General features: G+C 47.7%; 1 protein-coding gene across 1 annotated transcript in view; it reads left to right on the top strand.

The window, feature by feature from the left end:
• Positions 1-18,210, top strand: part of LOC113585115 (solute carrier family 45 member 4) — a 38,629-nt gene extending 20,419 nt beyond the window's left edge. Inside the window, exons 4-9 of the mRNA XM_035525578.1 lie at positions 6,667-6,855; positions 10,578-10,757; positions 11,969-13,086; positions 13,467-13,566; positions 13,958-14,169; positions 14,711-18,210. Of these exons, the coding sequence (XP_035381471.1) occupies positions 6,667-6,855; positions 10,578-10,757; positions 11,969-13,086; positions 13,467-13,566; positions 13,958-14,169; positions 14,711-15,082 (2,171 nt within the window). The 3' untranslated portion in view covers positions 15,083-18,210. The remainder of the gene's footprint in view (positions 1-6,666; positions 6,856-10,577; positions 10,758-11,968; positions 13,087-13,466; positions 13,567-13,957; positions 14,170-14,710) is intronic.
• Positions 18,211-19,986: the final 1,776 nt, after the last annotated feature.

The raw sequence follows: 19,986 nt of genomic DNA, 5'->3' as shown, positions 1-19,986 counted from the left end.
ATAAAACACACACGCACACACACAAATGAGGATGGATGAATAGCTCAGTGTGTGAATAGCTCAGCGTGTTGGCCGCTATCCTCTTCTATAGGTGTCTGGAGGATTGTGTAATGATTATTTTTATGTTTGGTTTTTAAAGCGTCTTCCTCTCTTTCATTTTTTCCCCTTCCTCATTCTTTCTTTTTCTCCTTCCAGTCTCTCCCTATCATTCCTCTTACCTCTTACCCCTTACCTCCCTATCATTCCCTATCGTTCCCTATCGTTCCTCTTACCTCCCTATCGTTCCCTATCGTTCCCTATCGTTCCTCTTACCTCCCTATCGTTCCCTATCGTTCCCTATCGTTCCTCTTACCTCTTACCTCCCTATCGTTCCCTATCGTTCCTCTTACCTCTTACCTCCCTATCATTCCCTATCGTTCCCTATCGTTCCTCTTACCTCTTACCTCCCTATCGTTCCCTATCATTCCTCTTACCTCTTAGCTCTTACCTCCCTATCGTTCCCTATCGTTCCTCTTACCTCTTACCTCCCTATCATTCCCTATCGTTCCCTATCGTTCCTCTTACCTCCCTATCGTTCCCTATCGTTCCTCTTACCTCCCTATCGTTCCCTATCGTTCCTCTTACCTCTTAGCTCTTACCTCCCTATCGTTCCCTATCGTTTCTCTTACCTCTTACCTCCCTATCGTTCCCTATCGTTCCTCTTACCTCTTACCTCTTACCTCCCTATCGTTCCCTATCGTTCCTCTTACCTCCCTATCGTTCCCTATTGTTCCTCTTACCTCTTACCTCCCTATCGTTCCCTATCGTTCCTCTTACCTCTTACCTCCCTATCGTTCCCTATCGTTCCTCTTAGCTCTTACCTCCCTATCGTTCCCTATCGTTCCTCTTACCTCTTACCTCCCTATCGTTCCTCTTACCTCTTACCTCTTACCTCCCTATCGTTCCCTATCGTTCCTCTTACCTCTTACTTCCCTATCGTTCCTCTTACCTCTTACCTCCCTATCGTTCCCTATCGTTCCTCTTACCTCTTACCTCTTACCTCCCTATCGTTCCCTATCGTTCCTCTTACCTCTTACCTCCCTATCGTTCCCTATCGTTCCTCTTACCTCTTACTTCCCTATCGTTCCTCTTACCTCTTACCTCCCTATCGTTCCCTATCGTTCCTCTTACCTCTTACCTCTTACCTCCCTATCGTTCCCTATCGTTCCTCTTACCTCTTACCTCCCTATCGTTCCCTATCGTTCCTCTTACCTCTTACCTCCCTATCGTTCCCTATCGTTCCTCTTAGCTCTTACCTCCCTATCGTTCCCTATCGTTCCTCTTACCTCTTACCTCCCTATCGTTCCTCTTACCTCTTACCTCTTACCTCCCTATCGTTCCCTATCGTTCCTCTTACTTCTTACTTCCCTATCGTTCCTCTTACCTCTTACCTCCCTATCGTTCCCTATCGTTCCTCTTACCTCTTACCTCCCTATCGTTCCCTATCGTTCCTCTTACCTCTTACCTCCCTATCGTTCCTCTTTCCTCTTACCTCTTACCTCCCTATCGTTCCCTATCGTTCCTCTTAGCTCTTACCTCCCTATCGTTCCCTATCGTTCCTCTTACCTCTTACCTCCCTATCGTTCCTCTTACCTCTTACCTCTTACCTCCCTATCGTTCCCTATCGTTCCTCTTACCTCTTACTTCCCTATCGTTCCTCTTACCTCTTACCTCCCTATCGTTCCCTATCGTTCCTCTTACCTCTTACCTCCCTATCGTTCCCTATCGTTCCCCTTACCTCTTACTTCCCTATCGTTCCCCTTACCTCTTACCTCCCTATCGTTCCCCATCATTCCCCTTATCTCTTACCTCTTACCCCCCTATCGTTCCCTATCGTTCCTCTTACCTCTGTTTTTCTCCACTTCTGTTTGTCTGTTTCTTTCTTTCTTGTTTGTTGTTTTTCCTTTTCCTCTAGTCTTTTAACATTTGGATCTTAGCATTTTTGTAGGACATCACTGAATAATTCATAACAGCTGAGAGCAGGAACAATAAGTTTTGGCTACTGTGAGAGAACATGGCCTGGTTGAACACACACACACACACACACACACACACACACACACACACACACACACACACACACACACACACAAGCTGACCAAGAGAAACTTCCAGAAAGTTCTAAACATCAGATGGAGGGCTTCTCAGATTGTGACTATAGGCTGCAAATCTGAAATTGTTCTGATTTTCAGAAACCGCTGTATTTGGTTTGATTTGGGACCTGTATGGCAGGAGAAAGTAGTGGTATTCATCCACAAGCCTCTCTGCTGCGGAGGACGACACAGGTCCAGGACACCGCATGTCTGGCTCCAGTGCCAGAAGCCTGTCATGGAGCCTCGTCCCTGCTTGAACTCAGCGAGCTCTGAGCTTTAGAAGTGCCACTTTACCCCATGCAGCTCCATGATTGTGGCTCAACGCTGCCGCGCTTGCCAGGTCACAGCACGCTTTTGCCATGTTATCGTTCTCATTTGTCACAGTTGTGCTCGTGAATGAATGAGAGAAGCCAAGCCCTGCAATTACCTCGACCCTCTGCGAATTCTGGAGTTCTTCCTGTGAGACTTCACGCTACAGAACAACTAAAGGTGGCAGAGGGCTGGATCCGTTCTTCCCAGCCTTCTTCGGGAAAGCGACACCAAATGCATGGGGGGAGGCAGAGAGAAGGGAAGAGATAAAGCCAAAGAGAAAGAGAGATGGAGGGAGAGAGAGGGAGACAGACGGAGACAGAGCAAGCTCGAGAGTGAAGGCAAAGAGAAAGCACGTTTCCTTTCGTGCTGCTGCATTGTCTACGGATAGTGCTACATGCACCACTCTCGCTTTTTCCCTGCCTGTTTGTTTTTCTGTCTATCCCTCTCTTTCTCTCCCTCTCTCTTTCTCTCTTTCTCTCTCTCTCTCATCCTACAGTCCCATGTTTTTTGGCTGAGGTTGATTTTCTCATGAACAGTGTGTGAATAGGCAGCGTTTGGGAAAGGAGCCAAAGTCATTGTGTTTTTTACAGACTGAATGAGTCACGGCCTGAGTCATGCGTCAGAAGTAGTGTTCAGGTACTCACTGAAACGTGTGTGTGTGTGTGTGTGTGTGTGTGTGTGTGTGTGTGTGTGTGTGTGTGAGAATCATGGGGTCATGAGTAGGCAGAGTGGTCTTTGTTACTGGGCTGTGTTAACTGCACCTGTCCACACCATAAGTGTGTTAGCCAAAGCACAGGATACACCAGCAATAAAAACAGATCTGCTCTGGTTCTGTTTGAAATGTAGCGTTGAAACAGAAAATGGAATTTTCCTGGAATTCGTAGTACCTGACAAAAGTACATCTCTCTCTCGCTCTCTCTCGCTCCCTATCTCTATCTCTGCTTCCTGGAGTCCTACAACTTTCTATGCTCTCAGTATTGTTAGCCATTTTTGACCTGCCAGGAACAACTTTAAAAAAACAAACCCTGCTGTCATTATTTACTGTGATCTAACCTCCTGTTTGCATGTTTACTCACTGCAGGTTTCGAGGAAAAAACAAACTCTGACCAACTGATTCCAATCTATTCAGTTCATTCACAGGCCCAGGCAGAACACACAAACACTTGGGAAACTGAACAAAGGCAAAGCAGAAATATAAAAACATTTTCCGGCGTGGATATAGCAGCCGAGGGCCAGGAAGTGTTTGCTCGAGGGGTCGCAGTGCCCGTGGTTCCCGTTACACGTCAGCCTGTCTCGCCGCTCCTGCCCTGACCCCAGGGGAGAGCTTCTGGAAGGTTCTTCTCACGGCCGTGAACCCCCCGACACGGTGGCAGGTGCAGGCGGCGTGTGAGGCACTTATGTGGTGCCAAGGCACAGAAAGAAATCAAGCTTTAGGTCGTCTACAGCCAAGACGCACACAGAACAGAACATTGCGGGCGTTCTCACATGAATACAAGATTTACATTTATGTTTGTGGCATTTAGCAGACGCTCTTATCCAGAGCGACTTAGAAAGGTGCTTTGTCATTTACTCATAGGATGCATCCCATCCAGTACAGTACAAGTACATTACAGTCCGAGATGCTATTGGACTAGGATACTGCTGGAGGCAGGAGGCAACGCAGATACCTCGACAAAATTACAACAATAAGTATCATTTCAAACAATGTGTGCTAGGATGGTTCAGTTAATCAACACTAGAGCAATATTTCCATAAGTGCATGAGCAGTGGTCATTTAACATACGCCGCATATACAGTAGGTGTGGTTGAGACAGGACAAGATAGCAATCATATTTTGTGTGTGTGTGTGTGTGTGTGTGTGTGTGTATGAGTGCATGTGAGAAACTATCAGCTGTAAATTATAATTGGATTATAGTTGCCTGCTAATTAATCATCAGAGTACCTGGAGTACTGACATGCGGCGTGTGTCGCACACACACTAGAGTGTTCTCCTGCAGTAATTAGGTAGTGTGTTGCCCACCCCCCCCCAGAGCTCTCAGAGTCTGCCAGTGTCAGGTGCTCTGTATCCGCCTGCTTTTTGCTCACCATGCCAAGTAATTTTCCACTGCCCTCAAGGCACGGCGAGGGAGCGTATCATGTTTCTCACAGTGCATTTACCTCACCTAGTGAATGCAGTTGGATCGATGTGCCGGAGATGATTCCAGAACAGCCCTCGTGCTCTGAAACGCCACGCGTACGAGGACCTGCGTTCCCTGCCAAGTGCGGTCATTAGTGTAAAGTGCTGTACTGGCGAGGGCCAGTGAGGTCAAAATGGAGTTTAACTCTGTTATTAGATCACATTCACACACATTCATGCACACCTTCACTTCCCAGAGTGTGTGAGTTATCACTCACTGGACAGTTCCAGGGTTGTTTATCGCGTTGTTCCACACGTTGCTCTGGAGTTCTGGAACCTTCTCTGTGTCTGTCTGAAGCCACAGAGAGAAAAGTGAATTCTGGCCCACCTACACACAGAGCAACGTATCTCATGACAGCCTTGGCAGCTGCCCTGACCCCACTGTGTGTGTGTGTGTGTGTGTGTGTGTGTGTGTGTGTGTGTGTGTGTGTGTGTGTGTGTGTGTGTGTGTGTGTGTGTGTGTATGAACTTTACTTGACTATACATGCTTAATTCTCCACTTATAGTGAATCTTCTTCTCAGATGATTGTGGAGATTGTTAGTCAGTGCCCTCATTCAGCGCACAAGCACACACACACACACACACACACACACACAGATGCAGGCCCTCTGCCGAATCACAGTTACTATGCCAACTGGCTCACAGATCTGGATGAGTTTACTGGGAGATTTTATGCAGGAGTCCTAAAGGTTTCATACTGCCTGTAAGAGCATGATAAATGCTCACTTATAACTAGATTACTGAGCACTGGGGCTTAATTGTGTGTGTGTGTGTGTGTGTGTGTGTGTGTGTGTGTGTGTGTGTGTGTGTGTGTGTGTGTGTGTGTGTGTGTGTGTGTGTGTGTGTGTGTGTGTGTGTGTGTGTGTGTGTGTGTGTGTGTGTGTTCTGATGCCGTGTTTGCCAGTCAGAGATTTACAGTTCTCTGTGTGTTTCCTAATCTGTGGAGGCCGGTGTGCTGTAAGCAGAGTCTTAGAGCTCCTTGTTTGTCGTAGACTGACCACAGCAGCATTCAGCAGTCACTCTTTGGATTCTGGTTCCCGCGTGGTTTTCACAGTGCCTTTACTTATCACTCTGATAAAGCGTGCGCACATGCGTGCGAGCTTGAGTGCATTCGCACAAGCACGCGTGCGTGTATGCATTTTCTCCAGTTCTCGGCCCTTTTGCTGGAACATGAGGCACAAAGTCGGTTCAGGCAAAATGTGCCATGTCCAAGCAGCTTTGACCGCTCACTGCTGCAGTGCTGAACGGTCACGGGTGGAGCTCACTGCTGCAGTGCTGAGCGGTCACGGGTGGAGCTCACTGCTCCGGGGCTGAGCGGTCACGGGTGGAGCTCACTGCTCCGGGGCTGAGCGGTCACGGGTGGAGCTCACTGCTCCGGGGCTGAGCGGTCACGGGTGGAGCTCACTGCTCCGGGGCTGAGCGGTCACGGGTGGAGCTCACTGCTCCGGGGCTGAGCGGTCACGGGTGGAGCTCACTGCTCCGGGGCTGAGCGGTCACGGGTGGAGCTCATTGTTCCGGGGCTGAACGGTCACGGGTGGAGCTCACTGTTCCGGGGCTGAACGGTTACGGGTGGAGCTCATTTCCACTCGTGTAACCCCAGCACACCACAGACCTGGAAAAAGTGCACCCTGCTACAAAATATTTTTTCTATATCAATAACTAACATATTATTGAGGGATCTGGGAGCTCTTTGTAATATGATATTGTATTGACCTGCATATCTTATAAATCTGGGCCCATATGTATGAAGCAGCTTAAAAGCATCCCCACTGTATCATTTTTTACTGGGTTGTTAAGGAAAACTGATCTTAGATCAGATTCGAGTTGGGGGGTTAAATCCAGTTAAATGTTTTCTCTATGCCAAATGCTGTAAATATAAATCTTTTCTCTATGGTTTGTGTGGCAGTCTTGCTAAGTCTAATATCCCAGAGTCTAATGTTATCCTGCGATTTGCACTGTCCTCTCCACATCAGTCTGAGCGAAGTCTGACTTTAACGTTTTCCAGCCCTGACACTGAAAGCTCCACTTTGTGCTGCTCTCCTCAGGTCTTCCAGAGCAGTACTACAGCCTGGTGTGGTTCCTCAGCCCCATCCTGGGCCTCCTGTTCACCCCTCTGATTGGCTCGGCCAGCGACCGATGCACGCTTCACTGGGGACGCCGTCGCCCCTTCATCCTGGCACTGTGCGTGGGCGTGCTCATAGGCGTGGCACTCTTCCTCAACGGTTCCCTGATAGGTGCGCTCCAGGAGAGGGAACACTCACACACACTCACACACACACTCTCACACACACTCACACACACACTCTCACACACACACACACACACACACAACTTTGAAGGTAGGCCGATCAATAATCGGTAACGTTACCATAAGGTTTGTATACCTCCTGCATCGTTTTCTTGTGAGAAGAATGAAAACGTTTCAGAGGAAAGGCCGTCCACCTTGTAAGATGTCCGAGAGTGACTGACAGTCACTGTCTGAGAGTGAATGAGCAAACATTTTAAGTCAGTCATGTCGCTACAGCCAGATTATTTAAAGAATCTAGGAGCCTTCTGCTAGGTGCAGGATCCTGAGATGAAGAAGGACGAGAGTGTCTCGTGTTGAACCATGACTCTGCTCAAGGTAGGCTGGAGCAGGCGGGATAATTCAGCGAAAAGCACGGCCTGCAGCACCAAGGGACCACCCAGATCTCAGCAGCAGTCAGCTGCATCCTTTTCTGTTTCAGACAGGAATTCTGTCCCCCAACAGAGTGCCCCCATCCATGCACTCCTTCAAGGCTCGACACACCACTCAACACTGCAGGCCAGGGAGAACCTTAGGGCTCATCACCTGGGATTTGCCCTTTTCTCCTCGTCACCGTAATCACCGTCAATTAATTAACAATTCACGCTTACAGAATTGCCGCCTTAGGTGACAGTGGGGTGGAGCCCCTGTGGTTGAACTCCAGGAAGGAAGACGTCTCCCATAGTGCCTGTGTTAATGACGGGAACCGAAACTGCCGAGGACGTTCCATGCGGTGGGAATTGTGTTAGGAGCCAACTGTCAGGTCACCCAGCTCCGAGACGTGCGCCTTTGTAAAAGATTCTGTGAAAGCAAATAAAAAAGCAGGTAGAGACTAGAGAAATGTCATTCGAGGAAGGTTTTTAGAGGGTTAGGGTTGGGGACAGGGTGCGTGATATGTGGTAGTTAATCTGATGTTATTTATTGGGAAATACAAGAACAGATGTTTCTATAAGGAAACAAAAACAAGAACTTTAGTCAAAAGTAGGCATAATTCATTCAAACAGCAGTTGTCTTTTTTGTAGCTGAAGTATGATACAGGAGTAAAGGCTTAGCAAAGGCTGGGAGAGTGACCTGTCGTTACCCCACACAGTCTGCTGTTGAGGGAGAGGGGGAGAGAGAGAGAGAGGGAGAGAGAGAGAGAGAGGGAGAGAGAGAGAGAGAGAGGGAGGGAGAGAGAGAGAGAGAGAGAGAGGGAGAGAGAGAGAGAGAGGGAGAGAGAGAGAGAGGTGCACGTCAGATTGTGAACCCTGTCCGTCTCAGTGACATGGGAAAGGACTAGGAACCAGTTCACAGGGAAAGATTTCCTGTTGTGCCCCTTTTTTACCTTTCATTGGCTATCCGGAACAACTTCCTGTCTCCTGTCTCTAGTCAGCACCAGCTCCGTGGGCAGGAAGAGAGCCACACACAGGCTTACACATGACTACTGCAACACGTCTCATTCTCTCACTCTCAGATTCTCTCGATCTATCTATCTGTCTGTACGTCTGTCTGTTTTATCTGTTGTCTCACCCCATATGCCCTTTCCCTGCCTCTCTCCCTCCATCTCTTGTTCGCTCTCTCTATAACCCCTTTTTCTTTCTTACTTGTTGTCATTTTTTTAGTTTGTAAAATGCTTTCTTGCTGACTTTTTTAAAGGATTAGAAAGTGGAAGCAATCGTATAACATTTATGTTTCAAATGGGCAAAAGATCCCGTAATAATATATTATGCAAATAAAATGTAAAGCTTACATTTTTATTAAGTGCTTTATGTAATAAACATAAAATAGAGAATAGAAAATAAAACAGAAAAGAATAATAAGTGAATAAAATGAATACAAGAACAAAAAGGATCTGAATATAAGAATGACTATAAGAACAAAGAAACACATTGTAAGTGCTTTACACTAAAACTTAAAGTGATGGAACACTTTGCCTTTTATAGAAATAATGAAATATTATTGGATGCAATAATAACTAAGTACATATGTAAGTAGAGATGTTTTGGGTTTTTTTTGAACACGCTAAGGTTGTCTATTGATCTCCAATTTTTCAAATAGAGAATTCCAGCGCTTGTGGCCATATTAATCAGAGACTGTAAGGGAGTAATGTGTGCTGTTCTCTCTAGAACGGGAGTAATGTGCGCTGTTATCTCTAGAACGGGAGTAATGTGCTCTGTTCTCTCTAGAACGGGAGTAATGTGCGCTGTTATCTCTAGAACGGGAGTAATGTGCGCTGTTATCTCTAGAACGGGAGTAATGTGTGCTGTTCTCTCTAGAACGGGAGTAATGTGCGCTGTTATCTCTAGAACAGGAGTAATGTGCGCTGTTATCTCTAGAACGGGAGTAATGTGTGCTGTTCTCTCTAGAACTGGAGTAATGTGCTCTGTTCTCTCTAGAACGGGAGTAATGTGCTCTGTTCTCTAGAACTGGAGTAATGTGTGCTGTTCTCTCTAGAACTGGAGTAATGTGTGCTGTTCTCTCTAGAACTGGAGTAATGTGTGCTGTTCTCTCTAGAACTGGAGTAATGTGTGCTGTTCTCTAGAACTGGAGTGATGTGCGCTGTTCTCTCTAGAACTGGAGTGATGTGCGCTGTTCTCTAGAACTGGAGTAATGTGTGCTGTTCTCTCTAGAACTGGAGTAATGTGCGCTGTTCTCTCTAGAACTGGAGTAATGTGTGCTGTTCTCTAGAACTGGAGTGATGTGCGCTGTTCTCTCTAGAACTGGAGTGATGTGCGCTGTTCTCTAGAACGAGTAATGTGTGCTGTTCTCTCTAGAACTGGAGTAATGTGTGCTGTTCTCTCTAGAACTGGAGTAATGTGTGCTGTTCTCTCTAGAACTGGAGTAATTTGCGCTGTTCTCTCTAGAACTGGAGTAATTTGCGCTGTTCTCTCTAGAACTGGAGTAGTGCGTGCCATTCCCTTTCTGTCAGTTATAGCTAATGAAGGGTCTTCTAGGGGAGTCCAGTTACATTCCTGGCGGGGATAAATGTGCATGAGTTTCTCAAGGTCTCATTGGGACATTAAGTCTTTGGTTCGAGCTATATTCTAAAGATGGTAGAAAGCTGGATTGCAGAGACTTGGAAATGTGAGATCCGACACTAACATTTCTAACTGGGTCTTTCAATATACACTAATTTTAAGAGACTCCTCTCTATTGCCAGATATCGTATGTTTTGTCTTTATTTAACTTGTTTATATGCTCCAAACTGGCATGAGATTACTGTGGCCTGAAACATTCTTATCATGGCCCTACCCTGAACGCAAGCACCAACCAGTGTGATCAATTAGCACACACACACACACAAACACACACACACACTCTGATAGTGCTGGGCAACACATCATTTCATGTATTAGGACAGCTGGTCTGGATACATAAAGTGCATTTCCCCAGGGTGTGTGGTGTGTGTGTTTGCGTATGTGTGCATGTGTGTGTGTGTGTGTGCGTGTGCGTGTGCGTATGCATGTATCTGCACACACTAATCTATATTGGATTACATATACATATAGACACAGGCATACAAACACATCAGCACATACAGAAAAACCCCACATTGTGTAATGATCATGGTTCATAGCGTCTGTTTGCTCTCTTACGTGGTAGGAATCTTTACCGCCATTTTTTTTGCTTTAGTGCAGGGATATGTGTTAGTAAATACCGAGAGCCGCTCTCTCTTTGCCATGTTCGCTACAGGTCTGGCCATCGGCGACATGCCCAGCAAGCAGCCCATTGGCATCGTGCTGACCGTACTGGGCGTGGTGGTACTGGACTTCTGCGCGGATGCGGCCGAAGGCCCCATACGAGCATACCTGCTGGACGTGGCTGACACAGAAGAGCAGGACATGGCGCTCAACATCCACGCCTTCTCAGCAGGTTCCACACGCACACGCGCACACACACACACACACACACACACACACACACACACACACACACACACACACACACACACACACACAGAGTGCTCTCAACATCCACGCCTTCTCAGCAGGTTACACACACACACACACACACACACAGAGTGCTCTCAACATCCACGCCTTCTCAGCAGGTTACACACACACACACACACACACACACACACACACACACACAGAGTGCTCTCAACATCCACACCTTCTCAGCAGGTTCCACACACACGCGCGCACACACACACACACACACACACACACACACACACACACACACACACACACACACAGAGTGCTCTCAACATCCACGCCTTCTCAGCAGGTTACACACACACACACAGAGTGCTCTCAACATCCACGCCTTCTCAGCAGGTTACACACACACACACAGAGTGCTCTCAACATCCACGCCTTCTCAGCAGGTTACACACACACACACACACAGAGTGCTCTCAACATCCACACCTTCTCAGCAGGTTCCACACACACGCACGCACACACACACACACACACACACACACACACACACACACACACACAGAGTGCTCTCAACATCCACGCCTTCTCAGCAGGTTACACACATACTCGCATGTACACATGCAGACATAGGCGAGCCACACAGCCCCTATTGCACCTCCGGGCCTTTTCAAAAAGCACATCTCACACACACACACACACACATAAAGTGCTGTCGATATCCACACCTCCTCAGTGGATCCACACCTCCAACGTGCACACAGTGCTCCTCAACATCCACGGCATCTCAACAGGTACACATAGAGAGATACACACACACACACACACACACACAAAGATACACACAGACACACACACATACACAAATACACACACACAGAGATACACAGATACTCACACACACACACATTTAGCATCTTGACTTCTTAGTAGTTATGTTACTACACAAATAGACCTTTAGTGTTCTCTGCCTACCGCCACAGACTGGACTGTTTACACCAATGCTATGCTACATTGTGTTGTGGGGTGTTTTTTATTACTAGGAGGTAATAATCTGTTTGTCAGAGTACCATTTTAGTACATTAAAGTCCATTATTAATCTCTGACTCCAACCTGGAAGAAATAGGCTGTTTCTGTTCACATATTTTAGCCACTGTTTGAAGGTCATAAACCAAGTCGCTGTCTGTGTATTGGCAGGCCTGGGAGGAGCTGTGGGCTACGCTTTCGGCGGCCTCGACTGGACCCACACCTTCCTGGGCATGGTCTTCAAGTCGCAGGAACAGATTCTGTTTGTGTTTGCTGCCCTGCTCTTCACTGTCTCCGTGGGGCTCCACCTGTTCAGCATCGAGGAGGAGCAGTACTGCCCCCAGCAGGAGCGGCTGGAGGAAGTGGGGGACACCGTCTCGTCCTCCTACGGCAAGCCCAACGGCCCGCTGGGCCTGCCGGCGCCTGAGCCCTCGCCCGCCCCAGAGCTGATCGGCGAGGATGAGCCGTACGAGCGCTCGGTGGTGTTGGCCGATCGCCGCTCCGAGCAGGACCTGGAGCTGGACTTCCTGCATGCCGAGCTGGTGCGCAGCAAGAGCGACTCAGTGCTGGCCATGGCTGACGGGCCGCTGGAGCACCTGGACCACGAGGCGCTGTTCCTGCGGCAGATCGAGCCGTCCATCTTCCTGGAGGAGCGCGCCCCATCCTACCACGGCTCGCCCCAGCGTCGCCGCAGCGATGACGACAGCACCGACGGCCGGGAGCTCCCGCCCGGCCGCCTCAGCCTGTCCGAACCGGAGCCGGAGGACGAGGAGGCACCGCTCCACGCCTGGCCCGCCGAGCCCAAGGTCCCCAACGGCCACACGTCCAGCCCCAGCGGGGACGGCGGTGGCCCCCCGCGGCCGCCGCAGCCTGCCGGCGCGTCGGCCCGCCGGCGTCGCCACACCTTCTACCGTCAGTCCTCTCACACCTTCTCCTACTACGGACGCCTGGGGTCGCACCGCTACCGCTTCCGGCGCGCCAACGCCGCCGTGCTCATCAAGCCGTCACGGAGCATGAACGACATCTATGAGCTGCAGCAGCGGCTGAAGCAGGCACAGAGGCAGAGGGCCCGGCACCAGAGTGGCAACACCACGTCTAGCGGCGACACAGAGAGCGAAGAGGGCGAGGGCGAGACCACCGTGCGCCTCTTGTGGATGTCCATGCTGAAGATGCCCAGGGAGCTGCTGCACCTGTGCGCCTGTCATCTGCTCACCTGGTTCTCCGTCATCGCCGAGGCCGTGTTCTACACTGACTTCATGGGGCAGGTCATCTACGAGGGAGACCCTACGGTGAGAAATCACCTCTTCTCCACGTCACCAAACGACGACACTGCGGTTTACGGTTGTTACTCAAGGACGCTGTAAAACATCTACCATACTTTCGTATTAGTCTCGGACATTTTCAGGTTTTGTTGTAGACAACTGCCGTTCGGACCATTCATTTTCTGACATAAACACGTTGTTTTAGAGAACCTGAGTTAAAGATCTTTAAGAAATAAACTATTTCCAGAAAACGCTATAGTGTCTGACGTTGAGACATATTACTTTTACTTTTGATGGCTTATTCAAGTCCGCACTTTACTTCCCCGTTAAGCTGAAACGTTAGAGCCACGTGGCCACGTTGTTCCCGGACGCCCTGAGTCTGTCTGAGCCGGTGTCTGTGTTCCCAGGCTCCTGCTAACTCCACGGTGCTGCAAAACTACCATAAAGGAGTGCAGATGGGATGCTGGGGACTGGTGATCTACGCTGCCACCGCGGCTGTCTGCTCGGGTGAGTCATCCCCCATCCCTCCATGAGCCCACAAACACCCCCCCGCACAAAGCCTCTGCCTTTTTGCCCCAAATCTCCCCGCTGTTGCGTGTCCTTACGACAAAGTGCAGTGCCGAGGGTTAGCGTGCGGGGGACAGCGGCCGGCTAGCTTTCGCCACGGAAACGGGGCTGTTTCGGAGGGTTACAGAGGTATCGGGAGGTATCGAGTTTGGAGTGGGAGCAGCTGGCACGCCGCCTCTCTCCACAGCTTGACCCTGGAGGCCCTCCACACGCTGTCCTGAACAAGCATTAACCCCGCGAGCCGTTACGGAAACGCCCCTGCATGGTTTTTTTTGGTTTTTTTTGTGGGGTCCACACTTTGTTCTGAACGTGCTTTGTTTCTTTTCTCCAGTTTTACTCCAGAAGTACCTGGACAACTTTGACCTGAGCATCAAGGTCATCTACCATCCTGGGCACGCTGGCTTCTCCGTCGGCACGGCCGTCATGGCCCTCTTTCCAAACGTCTACGTTTCAATGGTGATGATCAGCAGCATGGGCGCCATCTCCATGAGCATTTCCTACTGCCCCTACGCCCTGCTCGGCCAGTACCACGACATCAAAGAGGTGAGGCGCCAGTGCTCCGCTCTGCTGGCCTTTTAGAGAACCTACAGCAGTCCGTGCCAAACCATTTAATTCCTCGGATTAATCGTCGGTAAAAGAATTCTGAGTGTTCGGCTTGCTGCTTGGCACGCCATTCAGCCTGTCTGCTAGTTAACAGTATGTGTGACATTTACAGCATGCACTCAAATAACCCAACCTCTTTTATGACTTTCTGTGGAAGACGTTCAAATGTGGCTTTTGGCACACGCTGTATCCATATGGAATAGTTGAATAGAACTTTGCTTGGACTCTGTATCATATATCACTTCCACAGCATACTACCAACCTCATTTGGGTCTCCATCAAATTACCGTCGGCGACAGCGTCTTCCGTAGCTTCCCCCGCAGTAGTAATGGTAGCCAAAAAGAGGAGAATTTGAGACTGCCTTCTTTGACTGAGGGTGTGTTTATGAAAGCTAACACGACCGTGTTCACAGGGAACAGGTTTTCCCCGGAGGGCTGTGCGGCATGACGTATTGACCAGGCTTCTTTCCACTGTTCCACAGTACATCCACCACAGCCCTGGCAACTCCAAGCGAGGGTTCGGCATCGACTGCGCCATCCTGTCGTGCCAGGTTTACATCTCTCAGATCCTGGTGGCGTCGGCGCTGGGCGCGGTGGTGGACGCTGTAGGCAGCGTGCGGGTCATCCCTGTGGTGGCATCGGGCGGCTCCTTCCTGGGCTTCCTGACCTCCTGCTTCCTGGTCATCTACCCGGGTGAGGGCGAGGGAGCAAAAGGTGACCAGGCCAAGACCCCAACGTCCACGGGCAACGAGCGCGGCGAGCAGGCAGCGGCCGAGAAGCCCAGCGTCCTGAAGCTCACCCGCAAGGGTGCCGCCACAACCACGTGCAAGGTGGAGCACGAGTCCACGCTGTGATGCAGGCGGAGGTCGTGCGCCCACGGCCGGGGGCTCGGGGCGTGGCTTTCTTTTGTGTGAGGTTTAGTGTTTGTGTGCACGACTGTCCGTCTGTCCCAGATCTTGGGTGCTGCGGTGAAGGGAGATGCATGCTCTTTCCCTCTCGGCGCCTCCAGGGGGCAGCATTGAGCAGTACTCAAACAAGGCAGCAAGGGTGCTCTGCTCTTGGGCTCCGGCTCACTTTCAACATAAAGTTCAGTCAGTTACAGTTTTTAACTTCCACTCCATGCTCAAGTTGGAGGGGGAAAAAAAAGAAATAAAATGTAAACAAAAAAGTTCATTGTATATCTGAATCACAGCTGAATCATTTGCATGAGCCAAATGATATTTTTCCTTGTCAGTTATGTTACTACTATTAGAATCATGTTAAATTAAAACTATTAAATTAGACTCTTTTTTGCCTCTGGTCTAGGAGAGGACTGTGTGATTACCAAAAGCTGCGCAATATAATTACTTTTTTGGGTCTTGTTTCTATATTTTAAACTATGTTGACTCTTTTTTTCTGAAGAAGTAATATGCAGATGTGTGAAGGAATCTTGATGTTTTAAGAAAAAACATCCAAAGGTTTAGAACTGAGACAGAAATTCCTGTTTCTGCATTTCATTTAAGTATTTAAAGTGTTTTCAATTGTGAACAGCCACTGAGGTCAGTACTAGCAGGAATCACTCAAGGATTCCTACATTTCCCATGTTCCTCTACTCTGCCTGTGAGTGTGTGTTGCACTTGCGCGCAAGTGTCAGAATTGCACTTGCTCTTTCTATCCACAGCTCTTTTCAACATTACCATTTGTGCAAACGCTTCACAACATCACAAATAATCTCAGAGTAATGCTGCAAGTATTTTTTTTTTTTTTTTTGAGCATGTACCAAATGAAGAAAAAATAAACAAGTGTGCGAGTATTGCGGGAGACACCCTGAGGAGGATTGCGCGGTGTGAGCTGACGGAGCTCCAGCTGTCGGTGTGTCCCCTCTTCGTGTCCTTGTGGTCATAGCAGCGTGTGTGATTTGCACATGTGGAGCTGGCATCTGTGACAGAGTGCCAGCGCTCGTTGTATTGGAGTGCCTGCGCCCGGTGGCGAAGGTGACGTGCTCGAGAAGCATTGCATAGCATTTCAACGGGCGCCATCTTGGCAGCCCTAAGCACTTTATGCGTCCACAGGGGGGCGCCACACTCTCACTAGAAGTTTGTTTACATTGTCACCTGCTTGCTGCATGCAGGAAGGCTCCACCCAGGACCCACCCCTACCCCGTTTTCCTCCACCTCATCTCCGTCACCTTGGTTCCTCCCGTGCCTGGTCACCAACCGTGCTCCACGGAAGCCTGAGGCACAGGCTCTACAGCAGGTCTGCTGCAGCGTGGCTTTTGGACGAGACAACTGAGAGAAAGGATGAGCTGGGGTCGTGTTCCCGGTCAGCCACGGCTGTGACGTACACTTGGCCTGGCGTGCTGAGACTTTTTGCGCGTCTTCTCAAGGTTGGAAGATCTAAGAGCGGGATGCTCTTCTAATGTTCACTAGACACGATGCTACTTCCTTCATGCCATCTAGCACGTCAGAGACATTGCAGCATGTTGACCACATAGAGATGTCTATGTTCCATTAAAGCAGATTTGTACTAATATGTAACTTTATAGAGTATTAAACCTACACCATAAGCTGTAACCTGTTTTTGTAATGTGCATAAGGAGAAATTAAACTTGAAAACAAAACACCACACCCGCACACCCGCACCATATTCCTGACAAATCAGACACAGTTGCAATAATGATGTTACCTGCCTCAGAACATGTTGACTTTAGTGTGGTAAATTTTTTCTACCTAGTGCATGAGAGGATGTTTGATATGTCTGCGTTGCTAAAAGAAATGCACTTATTAGTTAAATTAGCTGAGACATGTGCTCAGGGGGAGGAGGCAGGTCTCGTTTGGAAATACTTGAAGTGTGTCGCGCTTGTTTTTAAGCGGAGGGGACACTCCTGGGGCTATGCCCGTGGGGTTGGGAGGGAGTTTCCTCCACTAGGGGGCATCACTTTGACCTGCCTTCGTTCAACCAGGGGGCAGGTCAGGTAATGAATGTATATACTGTTTATCGCTCTGCTATGAGCAAAAGATCTGACGTGGCGAAGAGTTTGCACATACAGGGCTGGCTTCCCTGACACTGACAAGATCAGACTTAGCATGAAAAGCGCGACGCCGCTGATGGTGCCAGCTAGTTCGGGAGTGACCTTAATCTAGCGTCCCCCAGAGTTTTGAGGAAAGAATCATCTTGCAAAATAAAAACTGTGGATATTTATTTTTTTTTAGCTCTTTCTCCTTAAAAGCTTTGACATTATTTAAAGATGAAAATATAATTATAAAGAGATATATTTACACTCATTCTAAATGCAAAGGAAAAATGTTTTTGAGATGGAAAGACGTGGGGGTTGTGAGCACATGTTGTGTGTCTATGAGCATGTTACAAAATCACACTTCTCTTCACAAGTCCTGGTATATATTATATATTTTATTCTAAGGAAACGTTTTATTTCAGGTAACACTTCAAGCAGTAGTATTATTTCCTCATTATATTTAGCATTCAGAGGTGTGTAAGTACTGAAGAATTGTTCACGTGGCGTGTGGAAATAAGTCGCTCAAATTTTGCTTCACTGATTTGTTTGCGCTCACTTCCTGCTTCTTTATTTGTAAAGAAAGCGGATGGGCGCTACTTCAGCGTAGCATTTGCTGTGGACGCTCTGCCTTCTTATTTCAAAGCTGTATTTGTTTTCAACACTTTTTTTGCTGCTATTAAAGGCTGAATATTTTAGTTTTGTTTTCTATATAAACTGTATATCCGTCTGTATATGTCTGCGAATATGCTCAAGCCCTCAAATATAGAACTTCAGGAACACTGTCATGAACGCACCTTTAAAGAATCATGGGAAGAAATCCTGATTCCTTTCTTCTTTTCCTCCTCCTTCCCACTGCAGTATGTTTTATCTGTCCTTGTTTTGGGTGTGAGATTCAGTATGACATTCATATGTACGACTGCGCCGTGGCTCTCGGCCATGTGTTACGACATTTAACTTGGCATTAAATTTCACCTGAAACATTCAGAACCTTTGCATCATGTGATTCCAATGTTCAGAAAACTGCCATTTTTTTACGGGTGCTTGAAATATATCACAACTGGATCATTCATCTAGTTTAATGGTAAAAAGAAATTCTGGTACTAGTCATATGTTATGCACTTCTGGACTATGTGTGAATGAAACTGCTGAACATGGATATGAAGATCCAGTTCTCAGAATTTTCCTGATTAAACAGGCATAATAAAGAACATACTGGCTATAATTGAGATCCCAGTGGACAGAGATAAAGTGTTCATGAATACGTCATTTATATATGGTGTCTCCCAGTGAAATATAACCCCTACATTGCATTAATAGCCATCAAAACTTAAACCTGAAAAGTGGCTTGGCGACTAGTCTTTAGCCATGAAAGACCAGAAGTCCCATGAGGACATTAGGACATTTTGAGACCTTAGGACAAACAGCCCCAGACGAAGATCTCTGCATGACTCAACCCCATGGCAACACAGGCCTAGAAACACACTGCTTAGAAAACAGAGCAAACTCATCACTCCAAATGAAAGTCTCAATTAAATTAAAATATTTCAGATTACCTCCCTTCCCCCAAACACAAATGCCATGTCAAATCTTAAAATGTTAAGGCTGCTGAAAAAAAGAATAGCAAATCTTCCAGTGGTGTAAATATACTTATATTAGTAAATCGCTGAACAAAATTACATTTCTTTCTGTTATTACACATCTGACATTTCACACCTTTCCCTGTATGAAAGTAGAAAAACCCTGAAGATATCTGTTTCTTAATATATCCTACAGCATAATAATATTAACTAGTGTGCACCAAGACTTGTAGAATTCTGAAGTTGCAGGCCAGCACGTTGCCACTAGGTGGCACTGCTGTACAGGCGGTTTACATCAGGGTGGCCTGGATTCCTGCATACTGCTACTGTGGTATTAGTGCTCTCTAATTCCAGATCACAGTGGTATATGGTGTGACTGAGAAAATGAGGAGTCGCTTCAAATGGATCCATACATTCGCTAAATACTCCCCAGTGCACTGGTCATTACACAACCACTATAGGGTCTAATGGGTGGAGCTATAATCCTACTAGAATCCCGCAGTTTACCATGACCTGATCACACTTTTATCATAGCAGAACAAATAGGTTTTAATCATGCTTGAAAATAAGCAACCTTTAAACAAAGAGTCTTTTATTACATTGACCAAATTAACATATATATCCATTATCATCATCAATAAATGGATAAACACAGATATAGCCATCGCCATTAAGAAATATATTAGAAGTGTATTTCTCTCCAGTGGCGCATGCATGTGTAAGAGGTGTTTAGTGTTTCCTAACAGCATGGCACTGGTTGTGTTTGGATCTGGGATAGGAAGCCAGTTACAGTGATCCCCACTAATGCGAAACTTCAGCTCTATATGCTACACCTCAGGGACTGGGCTCAGAAGCACTGTGTTCACTATGCTGGGAATACAAAATGCTTGCCTAGCTAGCTGACAAAGGGCTGAGCCAGCATCCGTAAAGATTAGCCAGTGTGCAATGGAAGTTACTTCCACTAACCAGGTTTTATGATGGTGTACTGTGCTGACTGCTGGAGTGGTAATTGAGAGAGACTGAAGGAAACTGCACATCTCACACTGCTTTGATACTGTTTTTTCTACATGTGATTTTGATGGAAATAGAGCAGATCCGGGGGCTCAGTAAAAAGAAAAACTTACCATATTCTGATTGTGGGGCCTTAAATCATGTGTGTGTGTGTGTGTGTGTGTGTGTGTGTGTG

Source organism: Electrophorus electricus, chromosome 4 (assembly GCF_013358815.1).
Source record: "Electrophorus electricus isolate fEleEle1 chromosome 4, fEleEle1.pri, whole genome shotgun sequence".
In the NCBI taxonomy this organism is placed as follows: Eukaryota; Metazoa; Chordata; class Actinopteri; order Gymnotiformes; family Gymnotidae; genus Electrophorus; species Electrophorus electricus.
Note: the sequence above shows the minus strand (reverse complement) of the source record. Positions and strands in the feature narration are given on the sequence as shown.